The following is a 23,351-nucleotide window of genomic DNA, read 5'->3' on the forward strand; positions in this document are numbered from 1 at the left end:
TTCATTTGTGACAAATGATAGCCCGTTTGACTGTATTAGCAACTTGCTAATAAATTTGAATTAAGAAAGGTGATCATCGAATGGGATATAAGAAGAATACGTTTCGCCCCAATGATCATCGTTAACAACGAAATGGCAACGATGCAGAAGCGTTCATCCTCTTAACTTTCTTTCGGAAATGAATGCAACATAACGACATTGGCAATTTTTGAATTTTGTCTTTTTTCATCATTAGCATTCTTCGTCTTTTTCGCTGATCGACAGACTGGTGGCTTTGGGAGAAGTGTGTGGGAAAGAGTGAAGGATGATCGTGAAATAGACTCTCGTGATGCTTAATCATTCCTCTTTCCCTAACGACAATAGCTAATTCTTACCGTTGCTGTAACAGTTAACCGTGTATCACAAACTAGCATCTGGCATACGTTGGCCGAAGGATCACCATCCGATCGCGATCCTTCACCGGAGCAGCTTTGCTGCTTCTCTCGAACCACACACACGCGTTACGGGCGCACCTTATTACGGTAATTATTGTTTGCTGCAGCAGCTTCTAGTGTTGACTTAGGTACTTAGGTAAGTTATGGTACAAAAAACGTAAAACACACGCATGAAACATATAACTAAAACATAACAGGTAAATCAAGCGATAACGAAACAAATAACCCCGGGTCCTTGATCGATCTCCCGGCGGCCCTTCGTGTAGCAAAACCGGTAACTGCGTTTGATCTTAGTAAAATATTTTAAAACAAATATCCGACTTGCGACTGCTTTAAACGCTCCTGAAAGGATGACACTGCCATTTCCTTTGCTGGTCTCTTTCAAACACGCCGCAACTCTCTCTCTGTTGGTTGCCCTTTAGCTTACACGGTTGATCATTTTGACCAGCTCCGTATAAAGAATGCATCCGCGGCTCCGAGGCTTACATATTTCTCGATGATCCAGATGCACACCACAGACCTCTCCGATACCGGGATCTATGGGAGAGAAAACATCCTTTCAGTCGAGACGTCCAAGGGGACACTTTAAAGATTGCGGGCGCCTAACGGACTGCTTACCAGCTGAATCGATCCCGACGATGCGCAGGTACAGTACGGACATAAGCGTGAGGGCCGTTTCGACGAAGCTAAACACGTCAATCTTCAGCTGACCACTGTGGTACAGGGCCACGAAGCGACTGTGTAGCTCCAGAATACTTGGACAATCTGAAACGATCAATGCTTAGGGTCACAGAGCTGGGGGGTCGTAGCTGTCGACGACTTACTTTTTTGTATTTCCAGCAATTCCACCGATTGCCGCAGCAGTGGCAGATTGAAGTCGGCCAGCGGAGAACCCCGGTGCGGTACGGAGTAGAAGAAGGTTCCGCGGGACATGCGCCACAGTGGTTCGGCGGCCGGTCGGCCACTCTCCCAGGCGTCCACGATGATTTGCTTGATAAAGATGCCACCCTTCGAGTGGCCAACCCACACGATCGGATGGCCCCGGCCGACACCCTTGGCTATCAGAAGATCGCTCATCTCCCGTGCACGATCCACCAGACTCGATCTGCAAAAAGGGGGAAGAACATTTAGAAAAACTGACTCGTCGTGGCCGCACACCCCACGATCCGACCTACCTGTTCCGCTTGGTGATCCACACCGGTCGCCAAAGGTACGGATCGGTGGTATAGTTCAGGGCCATCACGCGCACTCCGGGACAATCCAGTGGCAACCAATCGCCCGGCCAGCAAGCGGACCAGTTGGCGTCCTTCTTCGGTTTCGGTACCCTCCGCTTACCGCCACTGATCGGCCTGGCGTCGAAGGCCGACTCCGGAACTTCCGCGCTTCCACGCGTTCGACGATCCTGCTCCTCGAGCCGCAATCGGAAGGTCGGAAAGCTGTACTCAACGTCGTCGGCAAAGTGCACCTCGTCCGGTTCTCCGCATTCGTACGTAAACCGTTGCTGGGCGTACTCGTACGACGTGGACCGGGATTCGTTGTAGGCGCCATCGGGCGACAGGCTCTCGTCGCTCGCAAAGTCCACGCAAGGTACGCAAACGGCCGGTACGGCATCAAACTTGGGTCGCTTCGAAATGTGTGGTGGTCCGAAAAGGTTCGCCCGCGAATGGCGCTGCCGTTTCGGAGGCCTCAGCGGAGGTTTCGGTGGACGCTCGAAGTTGACCAGGCGCCCCTCACTGTTCCACAGGCCCTGTTTCCACGTGTTCACGAGCGATCCGTGCAGTCCGTGGATGAGCACAATGTCGGCCCGGATCGGTTCACCCGGTGGCGGTTCCGCTAGCACCACCAGATCGACACACTGTTCCGAGAGCGGTCGGGGTACTCGAGCTACGGCGAGCAGTTGTTGGGGGGTGGTGGCGGCGGGTTGCAGGTCCGGTGATTTGATCGCCGTCGACGTGGAGTCCTTGCGCAGTTTGATCACACGCAGCAACGGATCGATCCGGTGGGCAACTAGAACGATCAGTAGTAACCAGGTGAGACAGGACGAAAGTTGCTGACTAGCGATGGGCCACTCGATCGTGGCGAACGACGTCCGGACGTGGTCTGGGGCGACCATCACGAACGCTCAAACCCGAATGGTGGGCCCTTGGTGGCACCTTGATCACCTGAACCCTGAGCGCGGCCACCAGCCGCGGCTAATTGGATTGGAATTATTTTTATCCCAACCCGTATCGATTCCTGACGTATCAACCGGCACGAGCCGGATGATAGCTAATTTTCTACCGACACCTAGGCTGGATGGTCTGGAATGTCCACTGGCCCCTGACTGAAGGTTACTTGGGGGGTTGTTTTCGCACTTTTACATAAACGAAACCTCGACCGAGCAGCGCGGATTTGTTTGAGTTTGATAACATCGCCGTCGCTATTATGTCTGAAGTGGCTCGTTACATAAGTGAACGGACCATGAGACCGTCGTGTATGGAGTGGCCAGTTTCCGTATTTTCCCTCATCATCGGGGGACATTCTACAAACACTTGATTCAGTTCAGGGTCGATAAATAAATTCGCAATTTTAAACAATTTCAAGTTCAAGTTCAGGTTTTCACCTAACAAGTTGCTGATTGATTTTTAATTTGCGAGCCAGATCGCGTACCATCCAATTGGATCCCATTATTCAGTCGTTTTGGCGTACGGCTTTCGATTCCCGCAACCACTAATGGGCATACCCTTTGGTGATCAAAGTGCGATTTCTATCACATGCCCCCCGCCGAACAATATAAGAGACACGTGCCGCAGTGTAAAAAGGCGGCTTCACTTTGCGCAAACGAAATGAAGAGCATCGCGCGCTGCCTCGTGATTGCTGCCTTCGTGCTGATCGAACTGTGTGCCGTTATCAGCCGCGTCGAAGGAGTGGTTCCCAGTCCGCATATCGATGTGCCGGCAAGTGGCCAGAGCCGCGACCTTGAGCTGCAGGCACTGCTGCAAACAGTCAACGCCACCATCAGCCGGTACGAAGATCTGAACGCGCTGCGTAACGCGCTGCTCGCCGAGTTGCGCGAAATGCTGAAGGAACTGCAGCGCCGCTGGCAGTCCAACCCCCGGCCGGACACCGCGTGAAATAGGCCACCGAGATGACGGTGCAACGGGCCGGGTTGTTGACACCGTGGCACGAAAATATACCTCAAGTCAGCGGGTGGTACATACGGTCCTTCGGTGATTCTGTTTGTTCGTTCGCTACATTCGTTCGCCGCGTGCACCACGTGGCCCCGTCGTTCCGATCGCCCGCTTACCTTGCACCGATGAAAGGCTCATCGAAACCGTGTTGGCGGCGAAGGCAAACAGTGTCGTCAGTAGTCCTTGGCTTTCCCGTACCTTCCGGAGCAGCGCGAGCACGCTTAGGCCCCGGAGTCCTTTCCAGCCACGTGCGACACCGTGCGTCAGGGGAAGCATCAGCCGGATCAGCACTCCCAGTGCCATGCGAATGCGATTGTTCGGTGTGCTGCAGATGGAACGTGGGAAACCCTTTTAGTGGCGAAGTATTTATAAAAGTGTCAATCGCTTAGCCGCGGCGTATCGATCTGTGGGAGGCACCTGCCTGGCACACATCTCTGGCGCATATCTTCCGACTTTGTTCTGTTTGTCCGCTGTCTACTTGCCCTACTTTGCTTCGCGTCAACACTAAATCAACCCTGATGGAGTAAGATATTTGCGAACGAGTTGATAAACGCGCGTCCGCTCGTTTCCGTGTTGTTGCTAACGATAATCAACTGATAGCCGGACCGCGCGGAACAGCTGCTACCAAGCGATCGATGCTTATCGGACCCATCCGCCCCTTTAACTTCCTGCGCCTAATCCTCCCCGTACTGATTTGGCACCGGCTTTTCGGGTTGGGAGGGTGCGTTGCGATTAGGACGTGTGAAAATCCATTTTTATCTGAGAGCCTGAGAACTGAACGGAGCTGTCGATTGATCGCCGTCGGCTGCTCAGGTCGCGGTATGGAAATTTTTCTAATGAGTCAACCCTAACTGAACTATCTTTCGATAAGATAACCTGCGGGGAAACTAGAGGCGATTTCCTACGCCAAGCCAGACACGCTGATGGATGTAGCAGCATTATACTTACTCCACCGCGACGGCTCCGTCGTTCGCCTTGCCCGTCATAGACACCTCGTAACAACTGTCCGCCGCCATGTTGGCACAAACCGTCAGCGGAAGTTTGCTGTCCGCAAAGCCACACGAAGGTTCGTCGGCTTTCCACATCCTGGGTGGTTCCATCGCCAGGTTGCTTCTCGCGTTGCTATTGATCAGCGCACCGGTGGGATCGGTGGCACTAAACAATAGACAACCCACCGGGACGCTGCCGGTGCCGGAGTTTGTAGCGTTCATTAAGCTCTTATTCCGGGGGGTGAGCCACAATCGTCAAGGAAATGTTCACGGCGAAGCACCTTACTCTGTCGCGGAGTCGGGACCAATCGGGACCAATTTACGCCACTTGAGCGCGGTGCATCGTCTTCGTCGGTGTTTCTGGAGTGCCGAGTTCCCTTGTTGGACTTTTCGGTGTTTAGAGGTTAGGTTGGGGTCCCGGTTGGTAACTCCGTAACTCCGGGCACTTGATTGGAGTTGATTGATCTGAAATGCATGCAAAACGTATGGACAGGTCGTTAGTGTACGGTTGAACTCGCGGTCGGTCAATTGACTTTATGCCCGAGGGAGCACAGGGAGGAAAGGTTTTGTTTCAGGGATCGGACAGCATTCATTGACGGATGAAGAGAGAGACAGAGGGAACGTGTATTCAGTCGATTGTTTTTAGCGGACAATCACCGTGGGCAGCTCACAATCAGTGGGCAAGATCACGCGCCTCTCTGGGAGAATACTGGGGAATTAGGTTAACCTACCCAACAGGCTGTCAGGAGATTATAGGAGAGAAACGTGACTCTATCAGATGCTCGGCCACAGCTGATTAGCAGTGATCACATGCGAGACGGTGCTCATTGAGTGATCTTCCAGCTGCCACCCGACTCTCGCTTTACATAATTCAAAAAAAGGATCTGATCACTGCCTGATACAGGGAACTTGTGAAAGTTGTCAACCCACAACTGCTGCTGCTGTTGTTTGATTAATGGGCACAGAGTCAGGAAGAAAAATCAATTCCGTTACCACGGAGCGCCATGAAGAAGGGTTCGGTTCGTTTCACCTGCGCAATCCGCGACTTCAGGTCACCTTGCGCGGGCCGCCGAATGAAACGTGTGGCGGACCGACCCGCGGATCGGACAACTTCCGCTTATATCGCAGAAACCTCGCACAAAGGCTCAACATGCAGAAGCACCCCTTCCGAGCAGCCCCGGTTCGGTTCGGTTGAATAATTAGCGGTTCGGTTTGTGTTGCGGTTATTGTGGATGCGTTTCCCTTGTTGCGCTTCGGTTTCTAGTTTTCCTATGACGTCAGCGTTGCCTAACGCACCCTTCGTGAGGGTGATTTAGTTTTTGGTCTCATCGAGAACTTGCAGTCAACCTCGATTTCGTAGCTCTCCTTCGGCGACAGTGTTGACACATGTGACCTGCGAACCCTCCCCCAGCGAACACTGACCGCAATCGAACGTTCGTCGAATCAATAGTCTATTGCGCCCGGCCTGAAGGAAACGATTTTTACGCCACTTTGGCCAATTGGTGGCGCGTGCTGAGACCCCCTCCCGGGCCCCTCACACGCCGCGGTATCGCGGTTACCGGTGTGCCGTAATCGATTGCCTGAGGGTTGCTGACCAAAGCAACGATTCGTATCGTTTGTGGTGGCGGCGGCGGCGGCGTAGGCAGTTTGGTGCACTTTCTGACGTTTGGTTGCCACGATATGCAATCAAAGTCCAAGGTCGAACCCTTCGCTTCACCCCGGCGGTCTTTATCGACGTATCCTACAGCTGATTTATGGTGGATGTCCATGAACTGTTCATCGCAAGGTGAATCATTCACTAGCCCTGGAAAGAGGCTCTTCAAAACTGGCCAACTCATAAGTACGTGAAGTACACAGCAGTACAGTTAACCTACTTGTGGCCCAACCTTCTTATCTTGCCCCCGCCTCGATACATAGCCTCAACTCATAGTCCACCATCCGGTGCTACAGTTTTGATTGTTTTGAGCTTAGGCGCCTTCCAGAGATCTGCACGAACGCGGAAGCATTTGGCGGAGACCGGAATGATCACAGTGAATACCCTTGTTTGCAGCATGAAGTCACTGTTTCAATACAGACATTTACACACCTATCACAAACCCTTATCAACTTGCGGCAACCCCCGGCCCCGATAGTGCGAGGCCGCCGTGCCAGGAATTCATCTACACTACTGAGCTATGTAAGCTTCCCTTATCTTTCGCTTCTATGCTCACGACACCCCAACCAGCGGCGGCTAATAGACCCCACAACGCACGATCACATAATGCTACAGAGAGACGGGCTGGCCAACTGGATTCAAATGCCTAGGTAGTGCGGCTATTTTTCAATCGCTACGCTCTGACGTCCAAAGTCACGTTCCGGAACCTGTTCTCGCAGCGCGTAACTTGAAGCCACTCGCCTCTCGGTTTCTAATTTTTACTGTCATCTGTTTCACCGCCGGTCCCTGGATTTATTCTCGGGCGCTCAAGAAGTAGCTCTCATTTGCATAAGGGGGAATAAATTATTCACCAGATGCAGTTGTATCTGTCGCTTCGTCCAGTTCACTGACGATCGGCTCCCCATTTCGATGGCCGTTTTTGATGAGGTTTGAGATTTAATCGCCGGTTAGGCGGTGGCAGTCGCTTATCACTCCGTGGCTGTGAGATAATGAATACCCACCAGATGACAATACACGGAGGATGATTGGCGATAACGAACCACTGAACGGTGTTCCCTCTCGCCAGTGTGGTGCGGTTCCAGATTATGGCTTGTAAGGATCACGTAAAACGTGTATGGAAGAAACCAGAGCTAGGGACAATAATTACCAGCTTGGGGTACAGGTTGGGTGTAATTGGCAGGCCAGCAGACAAGCCAAGCCATCAGGGAGCCAGCCGGACTTTCACGTTATTTTTGCAAACTTTCTAAACCGATTGACAGCACACGACAGGCTGTTATCATCTCCGGCCAGTCGTCGTGTTGGTGATGCTTCATTCGAACCACTTCACACGACTTCGGTCGTTAAATCGGTTCGGTTTGTGGACAATTAAATGTGCCATTCGTGTCGCCATCCTTAATCGACGTCAATGGGAGGAAACTGATAAGCTCAGGCCGGCGGTTGCGCCGTCCGCCGTGGCAGCCACATGGTTTCAGATGAGCCGCACTTTCCGAGCGATTACTACATTGGGGCGACCCGCCGAGAACTTTACCGATGACCCACATAAGAGGTGACTGATAATGGCATAGTGAATTTCTTGGAAACCTTTTAAAATGTCAATGGATGCTCCGACAGAAGATAACGATAGTTCCGGGTGTCCAACGAAAAACAGGACCCCAAAAAGCTTAAAAGCCCCGCGGACGGAAGAAGTTCAGTGAACTCAAACCCCACTCATCTTGCAGGCAGCGCCGTCACCGCTTACGATGCACTTTCTCGGACTCGGTGGCCTTCGCGTCACGCAGGAGATTAGTGGTCGCCACCGGGGCTGCTATCGGCTATCGTAGCCCCCGCCCGGTGGCTTATCAGAAGACAGCAGCATTAAGACGTGACCAAGACGGTGCCGGCCCTGTTTAGACGCGACCGTTTCAACCTGTTTACGATCATATTTAGCACCGTCTGGGCTCTGGGGGGTGGGGGTTCAAAACTAGCCTCTCCCCGTCATCTGTAGCTTCGGTGTCTATTCCGGCCGCCAGTTGTTGGGCTAATTTTAGACCTATCTCTGTCGGCACCCCGAGGAAGTAGTGCAGTGTTTGTTTTTTTAGCCGTTGTTTTCCGTTGACCGAAGAACCATTTTCCTGCCCGGCCACCTTCCTCGGCCCCAGTTGGGGACCCCGGTTTTTTTTTTCGAAACTATTTACCACTGGCCGGAGGACGAGGATAAAAAGCCTGTTAAAACCCGGTGGACGAGGGTGCCAGTATTTGGACAGCTGTTTGTTGTGCGGATACGGAACTAATTTTATCCCACCTTTGGGGCCGGTTGTTTGCCGTCGGCTGTTGGATGTGTAACAAGAATTTTGTTGTCTCTCAGGACTCGAGCTTCTGTGACCCCCTATGCCCACTCTGCTGCTGGGGCCATTTGGTTTCCACGAATCATTAAGATCATCGCAAAAAAAAAAACACTTGGCCCGAGGGGCTGATGCGGGTTTAAAACAAAATAATAATCACCTTGAATGGTGGGTAAAAAAGGGTAACTCATCTCGCGCCTTTGAGTAATCTCGTACAGTGTTTTGAATCAACGATGATCGATGATCGCTTCGTATCGCTACCGCTGGTGCTGTATGTTCCTGTTTAAAGACCTCCCGACAAAAAAAATCTTTCCACGAAATAATCGTTTTTTCGATAATTACTCACCTTGAAACGCGCTTCTTTCTCAGCTTCCGTCTGCGACTCGGCTGTCATTCGTACGTTCAACTCCGCGCGGCAAGAGGATCACCAACAGAGACAACGGTTGATGATCGCGATCGCGGGCGGACGATCGTCGTCTTGGGCGCCAAAAAGACGCTCGCCCTCAAAACCGAAAGTGTCGCCCCCACCGAGCCGAGCTAATCCCTTCGACGACGACGACGGATTGCCAACAGGCCGAACTATTACAGGCGAGACACACGCTTTGGCTTCGGGGGAGTCATCTATTGCCTAATATGCGCACACTTATACACGCTGGCGTCAACGGCGAAAGGGAACTGCGTGCCGAAGTTACGCATATTATGCTGAACCACCAAAAAAACCGGGCGCCCCACGATGCGTTTTTTATGATTTTTATTCGGTTCCTTCGGCGGTTGCTTCTAACGGCTAGTCACACGCATAATCCGGTGCGTTGGTAGAGGTGACAGACGCAACGCAACGGGAACACACGCATACGTTCGATTACGCGCCCGTTCTAATAGCGCTTCCGCGAACTACCCAACGGCGAACGGGTTGACAATCGGAACACCATCCGAACTCGGGTTTGAGGAGCCTCCTTAAATCACACTTTAACTCACAGCTGCTCCCACCGCTTTGGCGTTACATTTTGGCACCCACCGAGAACAGGCCCACGTGTTTGCGTTGCACAATTTCGTTGGGTTTGAATTTAAACTTTTCGATTCAACGCGGCACCGTCCGTCCAAGGTCACTCACCGCTCGGTTTCACCAGGGGATAAGATAAGACAGTAAGTGACCCAAAGTGGGGGGGGTTATAGAACGAGAACGTTTCGAAGGCGAAAGTGGCACGGGGTCGAGAGCCGTGACGAACGAGATATCCCCGTGGCAAATGCGTGAGGCGGCCGCGGCACAGGTTCGCGCACGATCACAGCGCGGCGTGCGTGCGTCTCGGCGTGCGGCACTTCGACACTTGCGCTCGGGACGAAACGAAAAACTCGACTGACCACGAAAACACACTCGCGGCTCAACAATCAACCCTAGCGCGGTTCCACCACTACACGCGCGCGCACAATTGACCGCGGCTACACTGCTTGTCGTGTGAGTGGGGCGTTTGTGCAGCGTTTCATAAATTTATGACACATTTAATTGCAACAATTGTGACAATTTGCACTTTCGAGCAGCAGCTAAAGGGTACTAAACGCCGAAGCTGAATAATTCATCAACCTCACCATCACCATTTCAAAGGAATTACAAAACGCAATTATCGGTTCTTCTTTTTTACAAGAAAATATTGTTTCACTCTATTAGCAAACGGAGCGATTCCTTTTTGTGTGCGCTCCCAAAAATCGTGGTCGCCACAACGCACACAAGCACGTGCCGCATACACGTGTGTTCGTGCCACTTCGACCACCAATTTGCCTTTGTTCCGCGCTAAATGCACTTCGCGACAGAACGACGAACGGCGTATCGCGCCCCGCTTCGCGTGATTTCCTTCCGAATCGTTTCGCGCCCACACCTTGACCAGATATTTTCACTTCCCGCGGCCGCGACGGAAGAAGCACCGTTTGGGGACGGATGGTGCGACGACCAAACAATAAACGTTCTCACCGACAACGCGCTGGCTGCACGTGGTCACGCTGCCAATAATTGCGCCGCGCCATATGCGCTTGCGCCATACGCGCTCCACGTTGCTGGTGAGGCTGGTCAGGGTGCGTTGTTGCGATTAGAACGCAAAAAGAATACGCAAAACGGAAAGGGGTTGCAAATTTCCGCGCCAAAGCGCGCTTCGTGGGGTTGGCTTGGCGAGAGGGCGCCTTCAAGTATGCAATCGGCCGTGCACTCATTCGGGCTTCGGGCGTTTCGATTTAGCTTTGAATCTACGAACTTTTCTTTCAATTTGATGGTACGGAGGAAGGGTATCGGTCGAAGAGCCGACCGATTAAGACCGTCACCTCAAGTGCCTAGAGTCAGCTGTGCCTCTTGAAAACAGAAAATCCTTTCAATCCTACATTCTAATAAAGAGCACTCGAAAACCGTTACGATGACCGCATCGTGACACTTCACAATGTTATTGTCCTTTGAATTGTGCCGCGACCTTTCGAGTTAGTTTATTCTAACAATTTTCCATGAATGCTTGGGAAAGTATCTATTGCCTTTTTGTAGCACAAATAGAATTGCACAGCTCGTACACAGCATAAATTAAAGCAACCCCAAGAGTTTTATGGTCTTACTTAATTCGCGTTTTTCGAGTCTATCGCATCTAAACGTCTACCGGCCCGACACTAAATACCGGGTTTATCAGGCCACCTGAGGTGTATATCTGATAAAAGGATTCCTTATCGTCACCAATCCAATCGGTTAGATCAACAAACTAGCAACGTTCAGGTTCGGCAGATGGCCAGTCACTCGATTGAACTCATTCACCTCACAGGCGTACGAGTAGCCACGGGCAAGATTTTCCCGATCCCAGTTGATCCACCCAATCCGGGAGCTAACATCCGTGCAAAAAATGTAATCCCGCCGAATCGTGTCAATCGGTATGTGAACATTGTTGACTCCGATCAGGACGATGCCCGAGTTGGCCGCTTCATTGTGCAGAATCTTGTAGTAAACCTTCGGCGCCTGTAACCGTTGCCGCCCATTCCCATCAAAGTCGAGGAAGATCTCCCGGTGGTCTCCGTTTCCGTCGGCTTGAGTCTGAACTCCGTAGGTCCCACTGTAAACCCGAACGCGGATGTTACGCGACGCAATGAACGTCTTGCTCGAAGCTTCGATCCGTTCCCAGTTTCCGGCGTTAAAGTTTTGCCACTGCGGGGCAGCATTCAGGAACCAGAAGGTGGCGTTCTGCTGCGGAGCGTACACAAAGTCGGCACGGGCCGCGATGTGTCCGCGTGCCATGTAGATCCCGTTGTTGGTCGTCTGGACGAGCTCATCCGCCCGCTGCTGTGAGCTGAGGATGGTGGCGATCGTTTCACGTTGCATATTGACCGTGTAGAGGGTGTTTACGTTAACGCCCGTGTAGAAGCTACCCTGGGTCCATCCGGGACGGGCCACACCCGTCTGGAAACCGGCGTTGGCTGGAGTGAACTCGTACACCACGTAATGGTTGACGAACCGAACCGAATCGTGGCATATTTCCATCACCCTGGGAAACCGATCTAGGCCCAGCTCGAAACCGACCTCAAGGATCGTCGCATCGTTGTAACACCGGCGGGCAGTAGATCGAACGACGCTACGCCAATTGGCCGTACAGCCAAAGTCGATGAACGGATGCATCTTGCTGTCGTAGTTGAACTGATCGTTGATCACGCACGTCACCAGAATGGTGCTTCTCTCGGGGAACAACGCAAACCCGCTGGCACATGCCAGCTCAAGCGTTTCTCCTGCATCCAGGTCAAGGATCCCACTGTTGGTGGTCGGGTACCGGAACTGCTCTGTCCCGGGCACCAATATTAGGGGTTGAAGCTGGGGAAGATCTCCGTTGAGCCGCACGGAGCAACCAGTAGCTGGATGGATGAAACGATGGATAGTTACGACGAACCGAGGTGATTAACGTTATTACTCACCGAAACCGTCAATCTGTGGAACTTCAACCGGTAAGTCGTCACCCGGGCCATCATCTTCCCAGTGAACTACTGGAATATCTCTCGCCCACAGCCCTCCACAGAGCGAAAGTAGCACCACAAACCACCTCATTGTCGATCGGGGCGATTAAGCCGTCCGGTGGATTGTGGAATGGTTTTTATAGCCTTCATCATGATTCTCGGCCTCCGCTACCGTGGACGATAAGAGCTCCGACAGCTAAACGTAAATCAGACATTGTCCACCGAACGGACGAAAGTTCGTCCATCTCTGCGTTCACTCAACTTCGTAACTAATCAGTCCAGACGCTGGTAAAACCCTTACAATCCGGATAAATCACGTTCTTTCAATCGGGGCTCGACAATCAGCCGGTGCCCCACCGCGAATGCAGGTGTGTGGACCACACCGAAACCGCCTCCACATTGTCTTATCACCGTCGGATCGGCAGAGTTGCGCTCTCCTTATCGGCTATAAAAAGCGTCCCACCCGGACGTCGATTGACGCATTTTAACACAAGAGGTTTCACAATGCAGTGGCTGTGGTGTCTTGTGGTGGTGTGTACCGTCGGCCGGCTGGCCCATGGCCAAGACCTGCATCAGGATATTCCGGTCGAGGTACCGGAAGTCGACTATGGAAACTTTGGTAAGCTATCCGCGATTCGTTTCTCATCGGATAGTGGATTGATAGTGGTCCTGAATTCTTCCCTACGACAGCGACCGCTTGCTCGGTACGGATGACTGGCGATATGCCCCGGCCCCAACCACTGGTCCTGATCCCGGGAACGGCCCAGTTCCGCTACCCCAGCACGAGCAGCGGTGTGCTGCAGTTGAATGCCGGCGAAACACTGGAACTGGCCTGTCAGCAAGGATTCGAACTGTTTCCGGGCAAAAGCTCGATCACGATTGCGTGCGTCATAAACGATCAGTTCAACTACGACAGCCAGATGTACGCGTTCCGCAACTTTGCCTGCACGGACAACTGGTTCAGCACTGCGCGCCGGACGGCTCAGCGATGCTTCAACTCGGCCACGATGGTCGAGATTGGCTTCCAGGTTGGCACCCGGTTCCCCAAGTTTCTGGACGTGTGCCACGACGAAGTGACCCTGGACAACCATTACGTGGTGCACGAGTTTACGCCCGCCAACGCTGGCTTCCAGACCGGCGTTCCCCGGCCCGGCTGGTACCAAGGATCGTTCTACACCGGCATCAACATCAACGGACTGTACACGGTCAACACGCAACGTGCGACGCTAGCCACCATCCTGAACTCGCAAGCCCGAGCCAACGAACTCGTGCAGGGCACGGACAATGGGCTGTTTATGGCCCGCGGACATATTGCCGCCCGGGCGGACTTTATCTACGGTACCCAGCAGAACGGAACGTTCTGGTTCCTGAATGCTGCCCCGCAGTGGCAAAACTTTAACGCCGGAAACTGGGAACGGATCGAGTCGGCGGCGAAAACGTTCGTGGCCAACCGTAACATCCGGGTACGCGTTTACGGAGGGACTTACGGAGTGCAGACCATCGCCAACGGAAACGGTGATCACCGGCAGATCTTCCTCGACTTTGACGCCAACGGTCGGACGAGGGTACGCGCTCCGATGGTTTACTACAAGATCCTGCACAACGAAGCGGCCAACTCGGGTATCGTCCTGATCGGGGTTAACAACGTGCACATTTCGCTGGCCGAAATCCGACGGGATTACATTTTCTGCACGGACGTTAGCTCGCGGATCGGGTGGATCAACTGGGAGCGCGAGAACATTGCCCTCGGGTACTCGTACGCCTGTGAGGTGAACGAGTTCAACCGAGTGACTGGCCACCTGCCGAACCTGAACGTTGGCAGTTTGCTTATCTGAGAATGACAGCGCAGGACGAAAACGCTTTGTGATCACAATAAATGTACGAAACGGTGCAAACAACGGTCTACGCCATCCCGGGCGATTATCAATGAATGGGGACAACGTTCTTCAATCGATTGCATTGAGGTAGCGGTCCGATAAGCCCGATGCTTAATTGGTTTTCGATTGCCTCCGGAACGTAGTACTATGCTCGAACCGATAAGCAGATTATCTACGGCTATGGGACCCCGATATAGCTAGCTATGTCCAGTGTCCACTCGTAGGTAGTTTTAAGCAGGTCTTCCACGCAGAATGTCGTTGCTGAAAGTCTTCGCCGCCGTGTGCCTACTGGCCATCTCTTCCGGGGTTGTGGGCCGTACGGCTCCCGAGGCATCCGTGAGGCAGAACGGTACGTCCGTGGTACTGCCGGAGTGAAGTTCTTCAATAAAGTGTACCTATCTTCCTTAGCTGGTGGATGCAACATAAACTTCTCGTCTCTACCCACCGTGCAGCCACTGATCCTGATTCCGGGAACGGAAAGGTACTGGTACCCGGTGAACGAATCCCGCTGGATCGAGTTCCCGCAGGGCTCTACCGTTGAGCTGGTTTGTCAGAATGGGTTCATCTGGTTTCCGGCTCTCAACTCGATCACGATCGAGTGCCTTTCTGGGGAAGAGTTTCGCTTCCAGGGTCAGACGTACGCGTTTCCGCAGCTGTCCTGCATGTCCTACTGGCTCAGTTCGTCCCGAGTGACCCAGGAGCGATGCTTCCAGGACTCGGTGATTGTGCAGGTCGGCTTCGATTTGGGTTCCAACCGGTGGGTGAACGTGTTCGAAGTTTGTCACGATGAAAGGCTGTACCATACGCACTTTGTACGCCACAAAATGACTCGCTTCAACGGTGGCTACCAGTCGGGAAATCCGCGTCCCGGATGGTACCAGGGCAACCACTACCCGGAGGTCAACATCAACAACCTTTACACCGTAAATAAGCAGCGCGAAACGATCGGTGAGATCCTTGGCTCAACGGCACGGGCCGATGAGCTGGTCCAGAACACGGACAACGGGATCTACATGGCCCGTGGACACATCGCGGCCCGTGTGGACTTTGTGTACGGTACGGAGCAGAACGCCACCTTCTGGTTCCTGAATGCCGCGCCGCAGTGGCAAAACTTTAACGCCATCAACTGGGAGCGCGTGGAGTCGTCGGTGCGGAACTTCGTCGGACAGCGCCACATAAACCTGACCGTGTACAGTGGCACGTACGGGGTGCTCTCGTTGGCCGACGGTAACGGGGACTATCGGGAGATTATGCTCGATTTTAACCCTACGGAGGGCACGCAGCGAGTGCCGGCCCCGAAGCTGTACTACAAGATCCTGCACGATGAGGCGGCCAACGCGGGCATTGCGATCGTTGGCGTTAACAATGTGCACATCCCACTCGACGTGGTCCTGCGTGATTACGTGGTGTGTGAGGATATCGGGGATCAGGTCGATTGGATCGACTGGGAGCGCAAGAACCTCACGATCGGGTACAGTTACGCGTGTGAGGTGAACGAATTCAATGCCGCCATCGGGAAGCCGCACCCGCAGCTGAACGTGGCCAAAGTGCTGACGGGTGGGGCGATGCGGGTGGTTTCGGTGGGGATCCTGTACGCCACCCTGATGCTGCACGGTGTTCTGCTTTTCGCGCAACGGCGCGGAGCGGCGTAACACTGAGCCGAGGAGCGACACTTCCGATTGACGTCAGCGCGGGCGCAGCACACTCGGAAAAGGTCCTGCGAGCTGGTGGTCATAAGTGATAGGAGCGATTTTGTTTTTTAAGACCTACGTTAAATTTACGTAGGCTACGTCTTGGAGTGTTGTTGAAAGAACGGAAAGAAAATAAAATCGACTTAGTAAGTGTATAAGTAAAGTAAATGGCGAGTAAATAAATGTTGACCAAAAGATCACCCAAGACCACTGCTTTTGCTGTGAACCATTTTGTAGCATGTACACCTATCAACCGGTGCGAACTCGCCTCTGGTATGCTGCCAGGTTTCGGATAATTTAAGCGTAGAAAAACCCCAAACGCATTCTCGTCTTCACTGCACCCCGCGATCATGGGGCCGGCCTTTTCTTATTCTGTGTCGTGCCCCTCTCTCTCTGTTCGGTAAGCTACCCTTTCGGCGACCGGCGTTTCGCTTTTCGTTCCTTTCGCTTGCTCCTAGCAGCTAGGGACCGGTCGAAGCACAATGCGGAAAGCCCTTTTCGTGACGGGCCCCGAGCTATTTGTTTGTGTCTTGATTTATCCTTGGACACAGTCGATAACATGCACCGCCCTGTGAGCTGTGCGACTGTCGGCACCCGCAAGTCGCAAGTCGGTGCAAAAATTGCCAAAAACTCGTGAGCCGCTTCACTGTTTGCTTGCACGGAGGCCTCCTTGCTGGGCCTTCTTTCGGTTATACAAAACTCATACATAGTTTGTGTTAATCTAGTGAAGAAGCCGAAGTTTATTAAAATTCCACCGTGAGTTACTAATGGTTTCCGAGGATCAGAGTGCAAGAATTCGAGTGCGCAATCAAACGAATCATGGTGCGACCTCCAACCGCGTTCCGCGTTAGTGATTGATGGGACGCCCGAAAACAATCACGTTTATTCTCCGTCTCGATTGTCATCGTTTTCGGTGTCGTCATCGGCACCGTGTTTGTTGCATTTTATAATGTTGCGTCGTGAGCGGGCTTATCGTGAGCGGGCTTATCTCCCAGTCTAAGCCCTGTCTGTTTCGTGGGTAGCAGACGAACCGCTGGGAAATCCCACCCAGACAGGATATGTGAAAAAAGGGCGACTGGCGAGCGATGAGATATTTTGGGCCAAATTAGGCGTTCCGCAAATAAGTGTGCCGTTGTGAAAAATCGGAACCCTTTCTCAGTGCTTCAGAAAAACGAATTATAAATTGTGCCTCAAGTAAGAGTAATGTTCCGATCCAAATGCACTTAACCAGTTCCGTTGACAGAGGACCGAAATTGCGCCAAAATTTGTCAGATGTCCCGTAAAGACATGTGTGAAAATCACTGACAGGCAGAACTAAATCGAAAGATTTACGACCGGACCGGTGTCCGCATGCCAAAAGTGGTTTTAACGAACCGTCAGTTTGCTAATTTACAGAACGAATAAAGACCAGCGTATTAAGTTGTAGTCGGAAGATTAAACGATTGTCAAATAAGTTGTAAAGTGTGATTTGTCATGTCCAATGAATAGTGTAAACCGTAATGACCTCGGTCAGCAATACATTTTTCTTGCCGCATTGGCAACAGTTCAAAGAAACATTCTACCTCATAATGGTAGGAAAAGGCAACTTATTTCGAAAACTGAACCCAATCTAAACATCATCCTGATGACCCGCTTTTGGCTCAAACCTAATCATAAACACTTTCTCGTTCCGAACGTGCGTTTCATTCCCAAACACTTAATCCACGTCAGCTGTTCGCATCGAACTGCTGGTTCAGCAAACTGTTTTCTCTCACGAAACACGAACCGAAAGGCGAAAGGAGTTAGTGGTTTCCATACGGTCGGTCTCAATTTTCACACTTTTCCGTGGAAAATCGTGCCAATCGAGCGCATAAAAAAGGCCTACGGGAAATGTTTATTGTTCCAGGAGCCAATTATCCACGCAACTGACCCCGCAGGAGGCGTGTGGAACAGGCACTCAAAATTCTTTTCTTTTGTACGGCATTTTAATGGCCGTGGTGGATTTCAATGAGGAAACAGAAACTCACCACGCACAGCTCACCTCACTCCACCAGTCTGTTCTTTGACCTTTGCAAATTGAAGAGATCGCCAACCCTTGGCTTTCGTGGAGTTGACGTTTTTCGCCTGTCAACGCAATCGCCGTCGGTTGCTGAGATCATAATTCATAAATAGTAGCTACTAGAGCTGTCTTCAGGCGGCGCGTCAACAAAAGACGTTGATTTCTTAATTTTCTTCCCTCGTTCAGGCTTCTTTCACCTCACAAAGACCTTACGCATCAACCGGGACGGGATCCTCGGGAAAACTTTGTCTAAATATACGGGAAATCACGGTATCCGGGATCCGGGGAGAGAGAGTAAATGACCGTCCCGAAATCAATCGCCAGCCGGCCGCCGAAGATGACACATTTCCGGGCCTAGTCTGATGGTCTCGGCGACGAAAGCTCCTCCTAAACAGCTCTTCAAGGTTACCGACGTCCGAGCACGCGCGGGATGATCTTGATTGACAAATCGGCCCCCCGTCCGGTCCAGTTGTTGATTTTGCCCGAGTGTCGCCTTAAAAATATTCTCTATTTTTGAGCGATTCTTTTTTTGGACCCAGTTTTTCCGTCACTCTCCATTTGTTGCTATTTTCATTCCGCGAATGAAGAACATTTGACGTGAGTCCCCCACAACACACCGAACCGCACACCCGCAGGGGCCCGTCGTCTTATGTCCTGACTGAGAGCTGCGCGCACGGGGTTCGCTTAGAGTGCGCAATATCGCCGCCTTTTGGCGTTGGTTCCGCTCTCAGGGGACCAGCATTTAGGACCACTTAGTGACCGCGAAAGCACGGCTGTACCCTGTGCCGAGTGCCAGGTTCCCAAATCGGACCGGGATCATCGAGTGTCGTTAACTGAATTGGCCCCCGGGGGACGTTCTGTCTACCAACTGATCATCGATCGAAAGTGTTTCTTTTTTTGTGTGAAGATTTTGTGTGGAATTATTGAGTTGGAAGGAGTGACATCTATTTGATCAATCGATTGTAACTCGATTGTGGACAACGGAAGTATCAACATTGTGACCGAACGCAATGAACGCAGCTTTCGTCTCCTTTTGCTTATCAGCTATGAGTGTGTTCGTGTAAAGTGTAGGAAATGTTACATCACTACAACACACTGATCCACTGCGATCTCAAGCTAAGATCCATCGCCGAATAGGTGTTTTCGGACGATAGAAAGTATTGTGAATGTGTCTCTGTAAACTCCAACAAGTGACTTAACGCACTCCTGCACTTCGCACTGTGCACGTCAGAGAACGTTCCCTGAGCGGACAATCCTGTCTTCAGCCACCGAGCCCAGGATGAATTATTTCAACTCGCAAATACCGCGTTTTTTGGCACACCTGCCAGAGGACACCGACGACAACAAAAACGATGACCACGGCGACGGGGAACGGCACCCGGTGCGCCGAACCGACGACGACGACGAGGACGACGATGAGGATACCGAGGACGATAGTGGGATCGCCGACGAGCCGGCGTTGCACTTTGGCGATCTGCGCATCACCGATCCGCTGAGCGTGCAGAACAGTGCACTGAACAACTTCTTTCAATACTGGTAAGTGCGATTCTGTTCCTTTGACTAATGATTTGATTGTCTTCGTTCTTATTTACTTTTCGATGTTGTTTATGTTTTAATGCTCCACAAACCACATTCGTCTACTTCTTGCATTACCTTATTCATTTGTTAATTACATAACTAATGAGAATCAAGAACACATGAATCAGGAAATTTAGATAAATATAAAACATATTAAAATACAGCAAAATGCTATTTGGAAGTATCGTGGAAAAGAAAACCACATAAAATTATTTCGATTACCGAAAATAATATTTGTAAAATTTGTAAGCCTCATTCTCTGTTCGATTCACCCCGTCGTCAAACGATTTGTACGTCATGGCTGGCGGCCCGGCGGGTGTTTGTTGAAAGTGTGCGGACAAATCCTTTACCACGCCGCCACTTTTCTTCTACAATCCGTTCTACGTTCTTGCGCGTTTTTCCGACGCGCCATTCAGTCAGATAGTGAGGGAGAGTGAAAAAAAAGGGAACCCATCTCACTCTTACAGCTCACTTTTCCTGACAGCGTAGCGAAAAAAGGAAAACTCGGCCAGCTCTGCGCCACGCAATACGAAACATGACGGAGCACGACGGCAAACGAAAATAAATATTTCCCCGTCACTTTCGCAGATCGCAGATCGTTTAGCGAATTTTTCCCACAAAACCCGCCCGGGTTTCGGGCCGGCCGGTTTGTGGAAGATTTTTTTGTTTTGATTTAGTGAAACGCATAAGCACCTAATTCATCAACACGGTACTCAGGGATCCTGAGGCCGACATGTTGCCGAACGCAGTAGATCGAGTTGAGAGATTTTTACCAAAAATGATGAGATTTTTACCAGCGATGGTTCGCCGAAGAAAATTGTGGGTTTATAATTTATTTTTCTATCAACTGTTTTCTGTCGTAAAGTGCAAAATATATGTCATCGCCAGACGCTGCACCGAAGGAATGTGGTCATCTTCTTTTAGTTTCAAGCCTGCCCAAGAGGAGATCTCGAGCGGCGGCTATCTGGTTGGCAGCAGCGATCGGAATCTGGAAAACCACCACACCACAATTTTCCAGACGCCACTTGACCTGAGGCTGAGAATGTGTGCTTGAGAAGCATTTGCAAACCATTCGGTCCTCATTATGCGACCTTGGAAGCTAGAAGCGCCTGCCGAACAGCTGAAAGTGATCCGGCCTCACGCTCGTTATAGGATCGCTGAAATAGGGCGTCAATAAAACTCCCTCTTTGTTTTCGGGGGACCAACGGGACCAGTTCGGTAATGAATCCGGACGACGATGCTATCTGGTTGGTCCGCCCGCCAGTGTGGCCCAACTCATTAAACGACGATTTATGGGCGCTGATCGTCGATCGTCGTGCATCGAAATACAGCCGAGCCTGACCCCCGGCTCATTTCTGCCGACAGGATTTATTTTTATTATTATAATCATCCCACCCCCCGAAGCGAAGATCGAAGATCACGCGCCGCAGCTCAGGGGTTTGCTCAAGCCACCCCACCGGGGGATTACGTGAAAAGTTGCACCCATTTTGTTGGGGTGTTGGGGTGCCCCCCCCCCCCCCCCATTATTAGACGCTTCCGATGTGCTCATCTTGACGTCAATCGCTCACAGGCAGACGGCGAAAAGGACGCGCCCGTCGCTCGCGGTCCGTCCACTTGCGATGCAGGAAAACCCCAGAAACCGGAATTGCGTTCGCTGGCGTTCGCGGATTAATTTTGGTTCGCAGATCGTTCGGGAAGTTGGGGAGAGGGGAGGGTGGACATGAACTTGCAACACCTACGCTCCCTGACAAAGTGTTTTATTACATATCACCTCCCGCACCTTCGCTCGGACGATCGATAAACCCGCCAAGCCCGGTGGCCATCCTCACGTATTGGGCCACAGACATCTAGAAACCAAAGCAAACAAGCAACTCCTCCGCAAAACTTCGCCCGCAGTTCGTGTGCGAACGAGAGAGAGCATAGGGTCGTCTGGGGCTGCAAGATAGTGACCGAGGACCGCGTCACCAGTAGAGGAAGAGGATCGCGTCGGGATGTGCGTGGGGATCCTTTTTGGAGAAACCGGTCGAACCGGGCCTGCACGAAGCGAAACGCTGGCGTACGCACTTGCCGCTGTGGCCTCGGGTAGTCCGGTCGTTCACAGTTTTCTAGTGACAGTCGACCGCCGGTAGCCGGTAGTGGATCGTGTGACCGACCGTGATCTGTGCTGTGCTGTGGGTGGTGCCGTGCCACTTTTCCGTGAATCAACTTCCTGTGTGAGAAGTTCTATACCTGTGCTCGGTGCGACAAAGTGAATCGCAACGACGGTCCTTAAAATTTAGTGCCTCATTGTCTGTCTCAACACTTGTCCCTATTCAATGTCCACCGAGTATTCCGGCCGAGACCGGTTCAACCGTGCCGTTCGTTAAATTGAACCGCCAACAACCCGCTTCGCACGCTTCGAAGTGTGTCGTCGTATCCATCTCGTGTGTCCCATATTTCTTCAACGCTTCTGGCACGTGCCCAAAACATGGTGCACACCTTACGGCCGTCCGGCGCGTTTCGAATATTATTCTTTCGGCGAAGACACTCCTCGGTGGACAGACAGACACCGAAAATTTAACGATTATATAAATAAGCCCCACGCCGGGAACGGCCCCAGGATCAATTATGTTTCTGCTTACAAATGACCATGCGTCTCCACTTGTGGCAGAGTGTTCTGTTTCGAGAGACAGAGAGAGATCTGATGGTTTCAATACTTTTCGATTGCGCTTCGAGTGCAGCGCAATCTGACAGCGGAATGTCTGAGACACGATCGAGCACTTAATGAGCCGAGACTTGGTCCTGCCCAGAAGGTTAAAGTGGTTTCGCCCATCGTGCGTATGTCATATCTTTTTCGTTCGTCCTGTCGCAATCACGCTGGCCCACTTGAAGCCCCTCGAAGATGATTCATTCGACAATTGGTGATGACCGACACTGACGGACATGGGTGAGTGGGTCTCTCGAGTGGCAGGCAGTCCGTTGCAGCACCACACGTAGTGTGGTGCGCTGGTCCTGATTGAACGTCGCACGGACGGGAACGGCCTGCATAGGTGCGCTATGTTTAGACGCACTAATTTCGTAGCTGCTGCATCGGTTACACTGGCTCCGAAGTGCCGTTGACTACCGAGTGGCTCGTGGTTGGCGTGTCAGGGAACTGTGATGCTCTACCGAGGACCTGATCTATTTTGACCTGAAGTGAAACGTTCAGAGCGCTACGTTGCGTAAAGATGCGCCGGGAGATTAGGAAAAGATTAGTTTGTTTTTCGAACGGGCGTAATGAAGAGTATTTTCATGCGATGTGTCATTTTTTAAATTAAATTTTGAAACAATCGTGCATTTTCCCGTTGGTTACCTTTTAAAGCGGACTTTTAAACAGAGGGCTTTACCTGTCAATTTTGTCCTCCTCATTCAGGTTATTTGGCAAAATTTCCCTATTATTAGGCAAAGGATTACAGGTCGAAAAATAATTCATTTGGTTTGCAACCGATTTTTGGAGGGCTTTCGATTTTTGTTCCTGAAATTGGCGTTTCGCGAGGATTATTGTATTTCTGCTACCACGTGAAGAAAACTGCTTCAGAATCTCACCAAATGCTTGTCGGTTCAATAAATTTAAAAATGGCGATTTTGGCTTAACAAGGAAAGAGCGTCAGAGGACTCCAG

General features: G+C 51.6%; 3 protein-coding genes across 3 annotated transcripts; 1 reads left to right on the plus strand and 2 right to left on the minus strand.

Annotated features, from left to right (window-relative positions):
* Positions 1-816: 816 nt before the first annotated feature.
* Positions 817-9,877, minus strand: LOC131207371 (uncharacterized). The gene is made up of 7 exons (XM_058199986.1): positions 8,915-9,877; positions 4,553-5,058; positions 3,721-3,929; positions 1,610-2,441; positions 1,259-1,539; positions 1,053-1,199; positions 817-971 (listed from the first exon to the last, which is right to left on the minus strand). The coding sequence occupies exons 2-7, from the start codon at positions 4,813-4,815 to the stop codon at positions 853-855; spliced, it is 1,851 nt and encodes a 616-aa protein (XP_058055969.1). The 5' UTR covers positions 4,816-5,058; positions 8,915-9,877; the 3' UTR covers positions 817-852.
* Positions 9,878-11,281: 1,404 nt separating this feature from the next.
* LOC131216653 (uncharacterized) lies at positions 11,282-12,619 on the minus strand. The gene is made up of 2 exons (XM_058211203.1): positions 12,490-12,619; positions 11,282-12,429 (listed from the first exon to the last, which is right to left on the minus strand). The coding sequence occupies exons 1-2, from the start codon at positions 12,617-12,619 to the stop codon at positions 11,282-11,284; spliced, it is 1,278 nt and encodes a 425-aa protein (XP_058067186.1).
* A 413-nt stretch (positions 12,620-13,032) lies between these two features.
* On the plus strand, positions 13,033-16,057 carry LOC131205765 (uncharacterized). The gene is made up of 3 exons (XM_058198016.1): positions 13,033-13,147; positions 13,219-14,349; positions 14,814-16,057. The coding sequence occupies exons 1-3, from the start codon at positions 13,033-13,035 to the stop codon at positions 16,055-16,057; spliced, it is 2,490 nt and encodes an 829-aa protein (XP_058053999.1).
* Positions 16,058-23,351: the final 7,294 nt, after the last annotated feature.

Source organism: Anopheles bellator, chromosome 1, assembly GCF_943735745.2.
Source record: "Anopheles bellator chromosome 1, idAnoBellAS_SP24_06.2, whole genome shotgun sequence".
Lineage (NCBI taxonomy): Eukaryota > Metazoa > Arthropoda > Insecta > Diptera > Culicidae > Anopheles > Anopheles bellator.

Excerpts from the sequence above, each read along its gene's own strand:
- LOC131207371 (XM_058199986.1), bottom strand. The coding sequence starts at position 4,815 with ATGAACGCTACAAACTCCGGCACCGGCAGCGTCCCGGTGGGTTGTCTA. Across the intron at positions 2,442-3,720 it reads GAGCCTTTCATCGGTGCAAG|TTGCCCACCGGATCGATCCG; the intron begins GTAAGCGGGCGA and ends TGATCGTTCTAG. Across the intron at positions 1,540-1,609 it reads TGGATCACCAAGCGGAACAG|ATCGAGTCTGGTGGATCGTG; the intron begins GTAGGTCGGATC and ends CCCTTTTTGCAG.
- LOC131216653 (XM_058211203.1), bottom strand. The coding sequence starts at position 12,619 with ATGAGGTGGTTTGTGGTGCTACTTTCGCTCTGTGGAGGGCTGTGGGCG. Across the intron at positions 12,430-12,489 it reads TCCACAGATTGACGGTTTCG|CTACTGGTTGCTCCGTGCGG; the intron begins GTGAGTAATAAC and ends TCATCCATCCAG.
- LOC131205765 (XM_058198016.1), top strand. The coding sequence starts at position 13,033 with ATGCAGTGGCTGTGGTGTCTTGTGGTGGTGTGTACCGTCGGCCGGCTG. Across the intron at positions 13,148-13,218 it reads AGTCGACTATGGAAACTTTG|CGACCGCTTGCTCGGTACGG; the intron begins GTAAGCTATCCG and ends TCCCTACGACAG. Across the intron at positions 14,350-14,813 it reads GCCGAACCTGAACGTTGGCA|CTGGTGGATGCAACATAAAC; the intron begins GTTTGCTTATCT and ends TATCTTCCTTAG.